General features: G+C 41.7%; 1 protein-coding gene across 3 annotated transcripts in view; it reads left to right on the top strand.

Annotated features, from left to right (window-relative positions):
- The first annotated feature begins 324 nt into the window (after positions 1-324).
- The window catches only part of LOC123970831 (calcium homeostasis endoplasmic reticulum protein), a 27,554-nt gene continuing 13,880 nt past the window's right edge, over positions 325-13,998 (top strand). For 2 of the 3 annotated variants that reach the window (XM_046049166.1, XM_046049167.1), the window contains exons 1-8: positions 325-497; positions 1,215-1,388; positions 3,787-3,825; positions 5,413-5,582; positions 6,592-6,729; positions 6,852-7,003; positions 9,260-9,371; positions 11,167-11,256. In XM_046049166.1, coding sequence (XP_045905122.1) covers positions 473-497; positions 1,215-1,388; positions 3,787-3,825; positions 5,413-5,582; positions 6,592-6,729; positions 6,852-7,003; positions 9,260-9,371; positions 11,167-11,256 — 900 coding nt within the window. In that variant the 5' untranslated portion in view covers positions 325-472. The remainder of the gene's footprint in view (positions 498-1,214; positions 1,389-3,786; positions 3,826-5,412; positions 5,583-6,591; positions 6,730-6,851; positions 7,004-9,259; positions 9,372-11,166; positions 11,257-13,998) is intronic. The other variant, XM_046049168.1, reaches the window with a different exon arrangement.

Below are 13,998 nucleotides of genomic sequence, written 5' to 3' on the forward strand. Positions count from 1 at the left end.
TTTAATTATTTATTTACTTATATTATCCTGATTTGATGTTTGTTACTTGTCTATCCAGTGTGCTATAATATCATTTACACCACTGTAAATTTTTTCATTTTCTATTGGATGTACACCCATTCCCTAACTCGTTTGTATATTTTGTACTTTTTCAATAAAGGAGGGTAAAAAAATACTATAATCTAATAATGCTTTGTCAGCCTTTCTGAAAGCGCAGTATTTGACCTGTGATAAGAACAGACAACAACGAACGAGGAATTATGAACAGGCACATTTGTGGTACCTGCTTTGAAAGACAGGACCATTTTTGCGCATGTGCAGATAGGGATCCTGGAGGCAGCTTCCGATGGACGTCACAGGAGCAATGCAGTGTTTTTTGTCAATTGTATGAAGCAGAGAAATACAGAAGGAGCTGACAGATCTCTGGATGATCTATTAAGGTTCAGTGGATTCGCTGTACCTAAAGCCAAACATGGATATTCCCAACCCCCCCGAGGGTGAGCAGCACGCTGTAGGGTTGTATGGTTTTCATTAAACGATAGCTAGCAGCCATGCTACATGGAGATACAACACAGCTAACATTCCCGCTGCGTTTAGCATTTGGGCTAACACAGCTAAACGTGTATCTAACAGGTTAAGTGTGCACACAGTGGTGTTAGAATAGTAGGGCGACCTCAACCGATAACAATTTGATGTTTCATTGTGTTTTATAAGTTAGCTAACGTTAACTTTCACGGCTAAAGTTAATTATTTTTTGGCCACGTTACGACTTGCTCCTTTTCCCTAACCTTATTTGTTTCAAAGTATGGTTATCAAATAAAAATCTCGATAAGTCAGAAATAAAGCTAACGTTAGTTAAGTAAGTTAGCAAATACCGAAAAGGTCCATACACAACACCGACTGTAGGATATTACCAGTGCAGACTATAAATTTGGATCTCCTGATCAGGCCACTCCACCTGCGTGTAAAAACACCGTTGATTAACTTATGTGTGTGGTCAGCAGGACGTTAGGTCAGATTTTCAGAATATTCTAAGACAATTCCAACCTCCTGGAGCATACTGGAATACAGTGATAATACACAAGAACAAATGTTCTAAAAGTGTCAAAAAGCACAGGTCACTTTAATTAGTTTGTTATTTGATTGTCATTAGAGATATTACTAGCTGTCTCAGCTCTGACTGGATTTCCCTCTGCTTCTCTTTCCTGGTGCAGATCAAGAACTGAGGAATGTCATTGACAAGCTGGCCCAGTTTGTCGCTCGGAACGGGCCAGAGTTTGAAAAGATGACTATGGAGAAACAGAAAGACAACCCTAAGTTCTCTTTCCTCTTTGGGGGAGAATACTTCAGCTACTACAAGTCCAAGCTTGCTACGGAGCAACAGCAGCGTATGTAGTTAAAGGGACAGTCCAACATAAAACCACATTTTGCACATAGATATTTGTATGGTGTTGGAATGCTCAGTTCCCAGTATGATAGAAGCCTTAATGAAATTAATGAAAATGATAAATAAATTCAAATGTAATGCAAACTTGAACAGTTTAATAAAAAGAAAAGTGATAAACATTTAAATCAGTTTAATCAAAATCATATTTAAAGCATATAACATAATTAGAAGACATTTTGCACCCATTTACAGAATGCTGTTTTGGGAGGAACTCTTGATAGAACTCTCCAACATCATACTAATAATGCTTTTCTGTTTTAGAGTGGATTTGTCCTTTGTGTATGTAGGCATTAAGCCTGCCTTATTAGCACCTCGCTCTCCTGCTTCGTTGTGCTTACTTATAGCGCAGGGTAGCTGTTAATGTCTGCTGCCATGTCAGCGGTGTTCTACAGTAGAATAACAGTACAACCAATAGCTCCATCTTCTAGTTTTTTTTCACAGCAAAGCCACATAGAGCTGACTAGTGCTGGGTTGAACTTGGAATTCACTCTTAATTTGAAACGAGCAGGGCTGGGTATGGAACCTGAATATGTTTTAAATACATTATCTGCAGGCATCTGGTATGTAGTTTAGCACCGCTCATGCTTGAATGTAATGAGCAGGACTGCTTGATGGAAGTAATAGATTTTAAAATGTGTTTTGGATCAATTTGATGAAGCACCTAATTGTTTTTACCTGGAATATCAAATGTGTGTATTAGATGAAAACAGACATACCTAAGTTTCTATATAATGTACACTTTTACATGTATCATAATAAGGATAAGGATTTTATCCATTTTGCCCATCCCTCGTTCTTGTACAGCTGTATTGATTAAGATAGCTATAAAAAGCTGAAAGCACCCCTGTACTCACTAAAGTAGGTTATTGTAAGTGAGTATTCTAAGTATATATCTGTGTCTCAATTCGGATACTTCCGTTAGTTCACTAACATGTAGTACACTGTGTACACAATGTACTTACTTGCTTAGTGCATGAAATTCGGCAGTGTAGTGTCAAATCAAACACAATGGTTGTGCCCTTATTATTAGAAGTGACGATTGCAGCATTTAACTGCTGCTGCTTTTTGCACTGCATTTTGCCATACTTGTCAACGTGGACGCACTTATGCCCTCAAATTAGCAAGTGTGAGTATGGAAGGGTGCAAATTCAGAAACAGCATAAGTATTTATGCTTCTATAACCAAATTCAGGTATTGCATAACACAATACCCAGCCCTAAACAACAACCCTGTTCCCAATTAAATATCCTGACTGATATGAACTCATCCTTTGTGGCCTTCTAGTAGCTGTAGCTGAAAATGTCTGGCCCAGTTCACATCTTAAAGGGTAATTCTGGTTTTATACAAACTGGGTCTTATTAAGTTTTTTTGCCCATTATTCTTACCAATAATTATAACTTTTTGCCTTGATGAGAAATCTAGCAGTTTGTGTACAGTGTTATCATAACTGATAGTAATGATGGCTAGGAGTACAAAAATAAGACCCAAATTTTAATTAAGCCAGAATTTTTCTTCAGCTTTTCACATATCCTTTATCCTCTGCATCAAATGAGATATGTATGTACTCGTCATGATATGTACAAGCAGGCCAGAGTTGAATGTAATTTTTAAAAGTCTGTTGATGAGGACTTGCTGTATGTGAGAAGCAAACATCTAGGCAACTAAGTAGTGTCTGTTGAAACTGCCAAGGCAGAAAATATCAGTTGAAATTAAAAACTCAAGAAGTCTGTGCAACATCTTTGAACCCAACCATGTGTTTGGCCTGTGAAAGTGTAGACACTAGAAGCATCAGCATATCGAAGTATGAGACCCTTGAATTGGGATGCAGCTTGCATCAGCCTCTTAATTACCATCAATACACTTCTTTTGATTGCTCATTGTAATCACCACTGATGGTAGACACTGGGTGTGCTCCAAAACCATGAGCCATGTGGGCGTAGTTTCCAACCCACTTCAGTTCAGCACACAGAATGCCTTGCACGTGTAATTTATGCCGACCTGAACTGACCTCTCTGAAAGACTAGTAAACAAAATACCTTTTAATAAAAGCATTGTGAACAAGACTATTAAACCCAATGCTAAATGGGAGAGTAAATCCCTGTACATGTAAGTCCCTGATGCAACTGATTTGAGGTAAAGGAACAGATATGTTTTTCATTTTAGTGTTATGTATTCTTTTTAATGAGCTTTGTTGCTTATGGAGGCACAGTCAGAGCTTCTTACAGCACCTACAGGTTTGGTCAGTTTGAATGATAACAGCACAGTGTTGGATGCAGGGTTGCATTGAGTTCTTCTGTCATACCACTGAAATGCATTAAAGTTTGCTTTTCTCCACTTAGATCCCTCTACCCACGATGGGGAGGAGTATAAATCTGAAGGTATTTATTTGGAACCAGATTTTCCAGACAAATCAAAATTCTAGTTGGCAGTCACATTTTGTTGTTTCACATTTTGCTGGACATTATCACACCTGTGCTTATTGGTTTGTTTTCATTTGCATTTTTCATGAAAGTATTTTTTTTTTTCCTTTTTGGAGTTTGTGCTGTAATGCCGTTTTGAGGCTTGACTGAAGATTTCTCAGACGGTGAAAGGCGGTCTGTAAGCTGTCAGGTTGGCTCACAGAAACATGAGGAGGATCCTGGTGACATGTCTTTAAGCAAGGCCTTGTTTTTAATGTCATTGTCTCTGGAAAGCTTCTTCTCAGGATTCAGGGCAGCTGTAGTGTAAGGGCTGCACAACAGTATTGTTAATAGAATATTGACAAAAGTATTATCTCTGTTTCTTGATCAAGGTTTCTCTACAGGCCTAGTTTCATAACTATACACTGGCAGCAGTGGGTGATGATTCCTTTCCTTTGTGCTGAATGTTCTTCTGTGCACTAGCAGACACTGCTGGGCTAGCGTGATGATGAATAGTCTGCCTAACCTCTTTGTTATCTGGAGAGCTCCTGGATAGGATGGACACGGACGGGTGCACAGTCCCTATAATGTTATGCTGATATAATTTCTGAAAAATATCATAAACGGAATGTATGTTACTGCATGAGAAATGAAGACTACAGTACAAGTCACAAGGTATAAATACAATACCGATGACAGTAAAATGTTATAGGAGATATATTTAAATATTGAGTGAGGTCAGATGTGTCTGTATATACAAGAGTATAAACTGTTTTAAGCTCACCTTACAATACAGTATTAGGTAGCTAGTTTTAGGGCCCACACAGCTCATCAGTAATCAACTCGCGTTACTGCCGTGCCACATCGGCATCAAACTGGAGGCCTAAAATCCGCAGTTCAAATTTGTTGAGCCAGAGTTTTACTGAGGGCAACTTGTATTATTACGTTATTTATGAACTCCTCCCTAGTTAAAATTATATATGTTTAATTATAATAAAGCATTTTTTGTTTTACCTCTGGATGTGTAGGCCAGGGGTTATGTCAAGCCATGAACATAAAATTCTTTTATTGGTTGTAAACTATTTCCACCTCTTGGAAATATCAAAATGTGATTTCATCTCATTGTGTAGCCCGGCTGTAGTTGAGTAACCAATATTTCTGCGTTTTCCAACCTTGGTGCTTCTGATCTTTATGATTTTTGGAGAAGCAAACGTGTTTTCTTTCCTCAGCTGCTCCTCCTGTAGTAGTCAGTGGGTTAGGAATGACAGTAGTGGTTGTGTTAATGTGCACTGCATGTCTTTGTAAATTTTGCTGACTCTTCTGCTTTGTTCCTGGAACGTTTCAACAGCTTGATGTATGTAATCTTTTACATGTAATTTGAGCTTTAGGTTACTTTAATTGAAATAGTTTTGTGTAAACAAATGTGTGCCTTGTGTTTGATATATGTAATACAACTTTCTCTTTGGGCATCTGCTGCCTGTCAGTAGTCATACAGTATCAGTAATATACCCAACCTAAAGACTTCAAATGTTCATGTTAAATGCTGTCCTGCTGGTGTTTCTGCAGAAATGTACAACCTGGGCACCAAAGATGTGGTTGATATTCCTCCTCCACCAATCCCAATGATTGCCCCACCTCCGATTCCTCAGCCTTCTGCGCCCTCTATTGATGAGCTCATCCAACAGAGCCAGTGGAATCTGCAGCAGCAGGAGCAGCATCTGCACACACTCAGACAGGTATAGAGCAAGAAAGAAAGTATAACTCTAGCGCATAGAGGACATTCTTTCCTCAGATGATTTATTTATACTTTTTTGTGGTTGATTTCTTTTAGCTGCTAACGAGCAATGTTCTTTCTGAAGTAACCAGGCAGAAAAGAGGTCAGCTAAGGGAGATTTGCAGTGGCAAGACAGCTTAAACGTGTTTATGATCACGCAATTACTGTAATAGCATGAAAACCATTTGATCAAAGGCCAAACCCTAATGAATTTAAACCCCTACAGAAGACTATTTCAACAAACAAAACATGGATCACAAATGTTGTACCTGCAGGGGAAATAAATGCCTGTGATTACATAGAGGTGGGGGGGGGGGGGAGCAGGAACACGGGGGCAGCAGGTGACCCGCAACCACAGATCCAGACTCCACAACTCCAGAGCCAGAAACACCTGCAGGAAGTGATAGGAGGAGAGAGGAGAGGGACGAGAAAGCACAAGACTACCGGAAAGGGGAGAAGTTGTGTTAGTAACATGCAATAATGGGATGAGGTTGCATACAGAGGGAGAGAAAGTAGAGGAGATTTTGTTTCCTTCCTGTTAGCTCATCAGCCATCAACTTCTTAAAATAACTTCAGCACAGAGAAAGCAACATAAAAACAAAATAGCAACAATTTTGAAGGTTATGAAAACATTTCCAGCCGACAAGAGCCTGCAGCATCATGTGTCCCCGGAGCATCGGAGTAACGGTTATTAGGGTTAGGGTTAGGATTAGCCTTAGTTAGGTTACCCTAACAGCATTTAGTGTAACTCCATTAGCTGTTGCTGTAAACACACCGCTGCATGGTGGCTGGTGTTTCCAGGCAATACATTTATACACTTGTGTGGCTATCTGACTGTTGATTGTGATTGGAAAAGAGAAGCAGTCATAGAAAACACCTGACATTCTCCAGTTAAAGCCAGTAGCCTCTCGCCCATTCAGAAATTCACTGCAAGGCAACTTTGTCAACTTTCTCTGCCTTTCTCAATGTAGGAACAAGTGACTGCAGCCATAGCTCTGGCTATGGAGCAGCAGACCCAAAAACTGCTGCTGGAAACTCAGTTGGACATCACAGAGTTTGACAACCTGCTGCAGCCCATCATAGACACCTGCACCAAAGATGCCATCTCTGTAAGGCTGCCAGAATGGACTTTTTTAGGAATGCTTCTGTACAGAGATTATTGAAATAACTGAAGAATAAGCTTTATATCTCACTCATGTGTTCTCTGTTTTCTCTGCTGTCTTCCTCTCAGGCTGGCAAGAACTGGATGTTTAACAACGCCAAGACTCCACCACACTGTGAATTGATGACATCACACCTTCGCAACCGCATCACTGCAGATGGAGCACATTTTGAGCTTCGCCTGCATCTCATCTATTTAACCAATGATGTTCTCCACCACTGGTACGTAAACCAAACTGCATACACATACACGTGGATTAATTTACTCCTATACTTTTTTCATCAGAATAATAATATAATTAGTCTTCTATGCAGTGCTATGTAGCCCCATTTACACCTTCATTACCATGACCTCTGATTACAAGAACACATACCTATACAAGTATAAAACCACTTGCTGTGTGTATCAAACATTGAACAAGCACAGGTGTCTTATTATTAGGCACCCATTGCTAATTAATTAAGTTTAATATTTGATTTCACTAAATGGACTGTATAAATTAAATGTATACATGTACAATGAAACTGTAAGCATGAGTTTAACATGTAAGCAATTACAAAATGTCTTGTCTAATATCAATGTATGTGTGTAATCAATCAATTTTGAGATACAATTTTGATTATTGATTTAAAGAGGTGGTATTATGGTTTTTGGCTTTTTCCCTCTCCTATTGAGTTATATATCTGTTTTTGTGCATGGAATAGGTTTGCAAAGTGAAAAAGCCCAAAGTCCAGCCCAAAGGAAGTTCCCATCTCCCAGGGAAAACTCTGTTCTGAACTGCCTGAAAACAGCTTGTTTGTAGTCCAGCCTTTACTTCCCTTTCTTGTGACGTCACAATGAAAATACGTGTCATAATGGTCGCTGAGCGACTAGAACGACACGCCCTCAAAAACACAGTGGAAAAACACTGAGCTGCAGCACACACGTCCTCTCCCTTCCAAACACTAGCTACCCTCCAGGCAGTCAGTGGACATGAAGTTGTTATTGTGATGTAGAGACAGAGCTCAGTTAAAACTTTATGGATGAAAGATACTTTTGTTACAGATTAATAACTCACCACTCTGAAACTCTTGCTCCAGTCCAAATTAGCAACCTGGTCGGCAACATGTAGCCTACAGCTGAATCAAAGCTGTTTACCGTCTTTTCGCTGACCCGCCTTTCTCTGCTTCTGATTGGCTAGTAGTCATTAACTAGGAACTGCGCATGTGCAACTCCCAACAAAGATCATTTAGAGACACTCCATAGCTAAAACGAAGCCTTCAACACAGGGTGAAAAGAGGAGCTGCAGCAATGTGCAGTATGACAAAAATATGGTGTTTTTTGAAAATTAAACCATGTAAACCATTTCAAACCAGTGTTCTGGCACAACCCCTAAATAAGATTTTGAACCTGAAAATGAGCATAATACCACCTCTTTAAAAGTGTACATATATAAATCAAGCAAAATCGATTTGTGGATTTGCTGCTTTTCTCTTTTATCACTTTTAACTTAATAACCTCTGGACTGACATTTAAAGGTGACTGCTGGGAAAGTAATCTTTTGATATTTCTTGACATTTAATAGAATAATTTATCAATTGATTAATTGAAAAAACTATTGAGACATTGACCAATAGCCACTAGTTGTAGCCTTGGTCCAATTGACCCTTCGCTATCCCAGGCCCCGAATACACAGCTGGCCAATCACTGTGCAGTGTAGGACTTGCTCTAACTGAAGTCCGACACTTTCATGACTGCGCTCCATTGACTTGTATGCAAAAGGAGTCGTTTTCTAGCTCTTTTTTTTTATTTTCTGGGGTTTTTTTTGTAAAAGATATGGTCAAACGCTGTTCCTGGGGCACTTGTAATAGTTAGTCGCTACCCAGAGTAGTACTATTTATTCTCTTTCCAAAACCTAAAACATCTCCAGAAAAATGTTTGCTGTGGATTGTTCCTAATGTTAACGTTAGTTAGCTAGCGTTAGCTAACTAACGTTAAAAGCCGAACAGTAGGGCTGTGTCCGAAATCACCAACTACTCGCTCACAAAAGTAGTGTACAACTGATGGTCACTAACCAAGCCGTATATACCATCATGCATTGCACTGATAGAAAAAACTGATTGTCCGACGGCAATGACATAATTAACGGCGCTGAAATAACGGTCGAAGTAGTGTTGAGTAGTTTTCATAATGCGAATGAGCTCACTATATAGTGCTCTGTATGTATAAAAACTGCTTTTTCCAAAAATTTGACAGTATTTTTCCGGAGAGTGCAGTAATAGACAGTGTCAGCTCCATGATGAAAGTCAGACAGTTTGTCAGACTTAGTAACAGTAACAACAGTAACTCAGGGGGGCATGGCTTATGGAAGGGTCGATTATGAAACAAATCTTGAAGAAGCTTAATTGGGCATTCCAATGAGATTTTGTGGAAATATTTAGTAAACAACCTTTACTATGTGCCTTTTGTAACGTGATGTGCTTAATGTGTCCTTCCAGCCAGCGGAAGCAGCAGAAGGATTTGTTGGCAGCTCTGCAAAAAGTTGTGGTTCCCATCTACTGCACCAGCTTTCTGGCTGTAGAGGAAGAGAAGCAGCAGAAGATTACCAGGGTAAACACCTGCTGACTTTAAAAGCATGTACCTGCTGTAGGATCAGGTCAATGTGCTTTTGGACTGAAGCTGCTAACAGGCATCTTTTTTTAAAGATTACACAGGTGTTTTATTCTTAGTATTAACATAAACATTGTGGGAAACTGAAACTCCCCCCTTTCAGTCAGAATAATTCAGTTCAGTCAAAGGGCCTTCTATAGTCAGTTAATGGTGTAATGTAGTATGTAGTATAATGACTAACATCATGTTAGTTACACTGATTTGAGTGTATCTTATTTTTAATAGCACATTATCAACCAAATGCAATTTGTCAGCAAACAATCCTGCAGTCTAACCAAATATTCATTTATTTAAATAGCTACAGTGGCTTTCAAAAGTATTCATATCCCTTCAACTTTTCCACATTTTTTCATGGTACAACCATAAATGGGTTGGCGTGTGAGTGAGATGAGCACAGCTGCGACAGTTTCACATGATCGCTCCAGCGTGTTGCTCCACTTGTCTGATTGCTGCTCAACTCTAACTGTAAATGATTATGTGGGCGTGTTAATCCCTTCTTGTCTGAGAACGACTTTGCTGCGTCCTGGGGAAACCGCTCACACAGCGTAGTGAAACATTTTTGCTGCCGTTGAAAATTTGTCTGGCGAGTATTGCATTATCTGATCGGCTTTTCTTATCGGCCTTTTTAGCGACCACCGATCTACTAGCTAAAGCCATTATCGGCCGATCTGTGATTGATCGATCGGAGCACCCTTAGGGTTAGGTTATAAAAAAGCTTGAAACATCTAACTGAAGACTGCTCAGTCCATCATCCGAAAATGGAAGGAGCATGGCACAACTGCAAACCTACCAAATATGGTTGACCACCTAAACTTACAGGCCGGACAAGGAGACCATTGATCAGAGAAGCAGCCAAGAGGCACATGGTCTCTCTGGAGGAGTTGTAGAGATCCACAGCTCAGCTGGCACAATCTGTCCACAGGACAACTATTAGTCATGCACTCGACAAATCTGACCTTTATAGAGGAGTGGTAAGAAGAAAGCCATTGTTGAAAAGAATCCATAAAGATTCCTGTTTGTGGTTTACCAAAAGCCATGTCAGGGACACAACAAACGGGACACAAAAACGGGACACAAAAAAAAAGGTGCTCTGGTCAGATGACACCAAAATTTAAGTTTTTCGCCTAAACACAAGGCGCTACGTGTGGCGGAAAACTATCACTGCACATCCCCCTGAACACACCATCCCCACTGTGAAACATGGGGGTGGCGGCATCATGCTGTAGGGATACTTTTCTTCAGCAGGGATAGGGAAGCTGGTCAGAGTTGATGGGAAGATGGATGGAGGGCAATACAGGGCAATCTTGGAAGAAAACCTGTTGTAGTCTGCAAAAGACATGAGACTGGGGAAGACGTTCACCTTCCAGCAGGACACTGACCCTAAACATACAGCCAGAGCTACAATGGAGTGGTTTAGATCAAAGCATATTCATGTGTTTAGAATGGCCCAGTCAAAGTCCAGACCTAAATCCATTGAGAATCTGTGGCAAGACTTGAAAATTGCTGTTATACGCAAGTTTGTGTTGGTCTATCGCATGAAATCCCAATAAAATACATTTACGTTTATGGTTGTAATGTGAAAAAATGTGGAAAAGTTCAAGGGGAGTGAATACTTTTGCAAGCCACTATAAATATACCACATAGGTAAATGAAGATTCTTCAGCACTTTCTGCTTTTTCTTCTAATTTATTGAAGTGGAAAATTATGTGTGTCTGATCATTTCCTTACCTCCCAGTTGTTGCAGCTTTGGGAGAAGAATGGATACTTTGATGATGAGACCATTCAACAGCTCCAGAATCCAGCATTGGGCCTTGGCCAGTACCAGGTGAGTAGAATAAGACTTAACACTCTATTTTTTCTCTACTTTTATGCAGTTTTCCTCATATACTAGTCTGTTTTTGTGATGTGCACCAAACAAACAAAGTGTTTGTGTTGAAATTTATCTATTTGTCAAAATACAATTTTCAATGTGATTTAGGAAGATTCCTACCAATAATATTAATTCAATCTGTATTTATTTTGGAAATACATATACAGTGTGGCCAAAAAGTATTTAGTCAGCCACTGATTGTGCAAGTTCTGCTACTTAGAAAGATGAGAGAGGTCTGTAATTTTCATCATAGGTACACTTTAACTATGAGAGACAAAATGAGAAAAAAAATCCAGAAAATCACATTGTAGGATTTTTAAAGAATTTATTTGTAAATTATGGTGGAAAATAAGTATTTGGTCACCCACAAACAAGCAAGATTTCTGGCTCTCACAGACCTGTAACTTCTTCTTTAAGAAGCTCCTCTGTCCTCCACTCGTTACCTGGATTAATGGCACCTGTTTGTACTTTTTGGCCCCCCTGTAGCTGTGCAGAAAATAAACAAGTGATCCTAGTCACCAAGAAACACAAATAAGAAACTTGGATATTAAAATTAAAAATCCATAAGAAGAAGTTAAAGGTCCAGTGTGTAATATTTCTGAGGTTCTCATTCATAGCATTCGTTTCGATGTCTCACTATAGGATGCGCCTCCCTGCATATTCCTCAAAAGCATTTATCGCAGTACGCCAATCCTGATTGGCTGGTGATCGCGGTGTCTGTGACTGGTTGGTCGACCTACCCTTAAATAACTTACGCAGACACCATTCAAAAGGGCTGGAACACGCCCGCTTGGCCGTTGAAGCCCCGGTTCATGCAGGCACCACGCCTGCTTCACCGTTAACACTAGCACGCCAAGCTAGCTTGTCGGGAACCCTTACCTGTCCACCAACGACTTTCCGGCTGGTAATGAGGGGACCCATGCAGACACCGTACCGTGTGCTAGTGTTAGCTGGGGCTCACAGCTGGTGATGTGCTGGAGTTGGATTATGAGGATGACGACGAGGACACCTCAGAGCTCCTCATATCAGAGGATGATGAAATGTTCATCCCTTCTGCTCAGGCTCTGCTCAAGCCCAACGCTGTGTCTGCCTCTGCGGGCAAGGACGGGAGCATGCCGGCTTCCATCGCTCCCAGGATGTAGGACGTGTGCAAACGCGCTGCATCCAGACAAAATATTCCCTGAACCTGGGTGTGGATCTTTTTTTTTCTCAATATGATCTAGTTGCGCCTCTCGGCGTGGACGCGCTTGTGCACGTGTGGCCCCCGGTCCTCCTGTACGCCTTCCCTCCAGTGGCTCTGATAACCCCCTGACTCTGTCCAGGGTGAGGGAGCACCGCTGCAGACTGATCCTCATAGCCCCGCACTCTCCACAATTACAGTGTACCTGGCTGCTGTTGCTGCTTGTCATGTGGGGTTTGGAGGTGAAACGGCCAGCCAGCAACCCTTGGTCTGACGTCTTATGAAAGGAGCATGTTGGTTATTCCCTTTTTTCCAGGCCATTGGCCACACCATGGGATCTTGCAGTGGTTTTGGATGGGCTCTCTGGCCCCCCTTTTGAACTACTGGGGGAAGTTGACTCAAAACATCTAAGACAGTGTTGTTGCTGGCTTTGGCGTCTGTGAAACGGCTCTCGGTGCATCCGTCATGCACTCAGTTTGCCCCAGGGGGTGTCAGAGTGTCAATGAAGCCTAACCCTCCCTTTGTGCCCAAGGTGATTGACTCATGCTCACCCATTGACCTTTGGGCATTCTCTTCGCCGCCCCTGTAGAGGAGCGGTTGCATGGGCTGTGTCCAGTTTGTGCCCTGCGCATTTACATGGACAGGACTAAGGGTTTTCAGAGAAGTGACCAACTCTTTGTCTCCTGGGCTAGCCCCTGTATGGACAAGCCCGTTACCAAGCAACGGCTCTCCCACTGGATTGTGGGAGTCGGGTTTGCAGGCTCCGTCAGGCCTACGGGCTCACTCGTGGACTTGCTGCATCCTGGGCCCTGTTTAAAGGGGTCCCTACCCAGGAGATTTGTGCGGTGGCGAGCTGGTCGTCGCCCATTACCTTTGCCCGGTTTTATAAACTGGAAGTCTCTGCTCAGAGTATGCTGTCATTATCCCCCACACCAGTCTCTTGTCAGAATAACAGAGATTACAACACCAGTTCTCAAGGAGAGGCTGGAGAGGCTTCAGACAGATCACCAGCTACAAACCTAAAACCCCCCCACTCCATGAACGACTCGCACCTTGCCAACGAGCTGAGCCAGATTTACTGTTGTTTCGAAAGACAATGGGACAGATCTGACACCATCCCCCGTCACACCACTGACCGGCCACAGTCCTCCATCTCATCCCCCACCTCCTCCCCCTCTCTTACCATCCAGGAGAGGGATGTCAACAGACTGTTCAGGAGACAGAAACCTCGCAAAGCAGCTGGGCCGGACTCTGTCTCCCCATCCACCCTGAAGCACTGTACTGATCAGCTGTCTCCGGTGTTCAGACATTTTTAACACCTCACTGGAGACATGCCATGTGCTAGCCTGCTTCAAAGCCTCCACCATCATCCCTGTCCCCAAGAAACCAAGGACCACGGGACTAAATGACTACAGACCTGTCGTCCTGACCTCTGTGGTTATGAAGTCCTTTGAGCGCCTTGTGTTGTCCCACCTAAAATCCATCACAGACCCACTCCTGGACCCCCGGCAGTTCGC

The sequence above is a fragment of the Micropterus dolomieu genome, linkage group LG05 (assembly GCF_021292245.1).
Source record: "Micropterus dolomieu isolate WLL.071019.BEF.003 ecotype Adirondacks linkage group LG05, ASM2129224v1, whole genome shotgun sequence".
In the NCBI taxonomy this organism is placed as follows: domain Eukaryota; kingdom Metazoa; phylum Chordata; class Actinopteri; order Centrarchiformes; family Centrarchidae; genus Micropterus; species Micropterus dolomieu.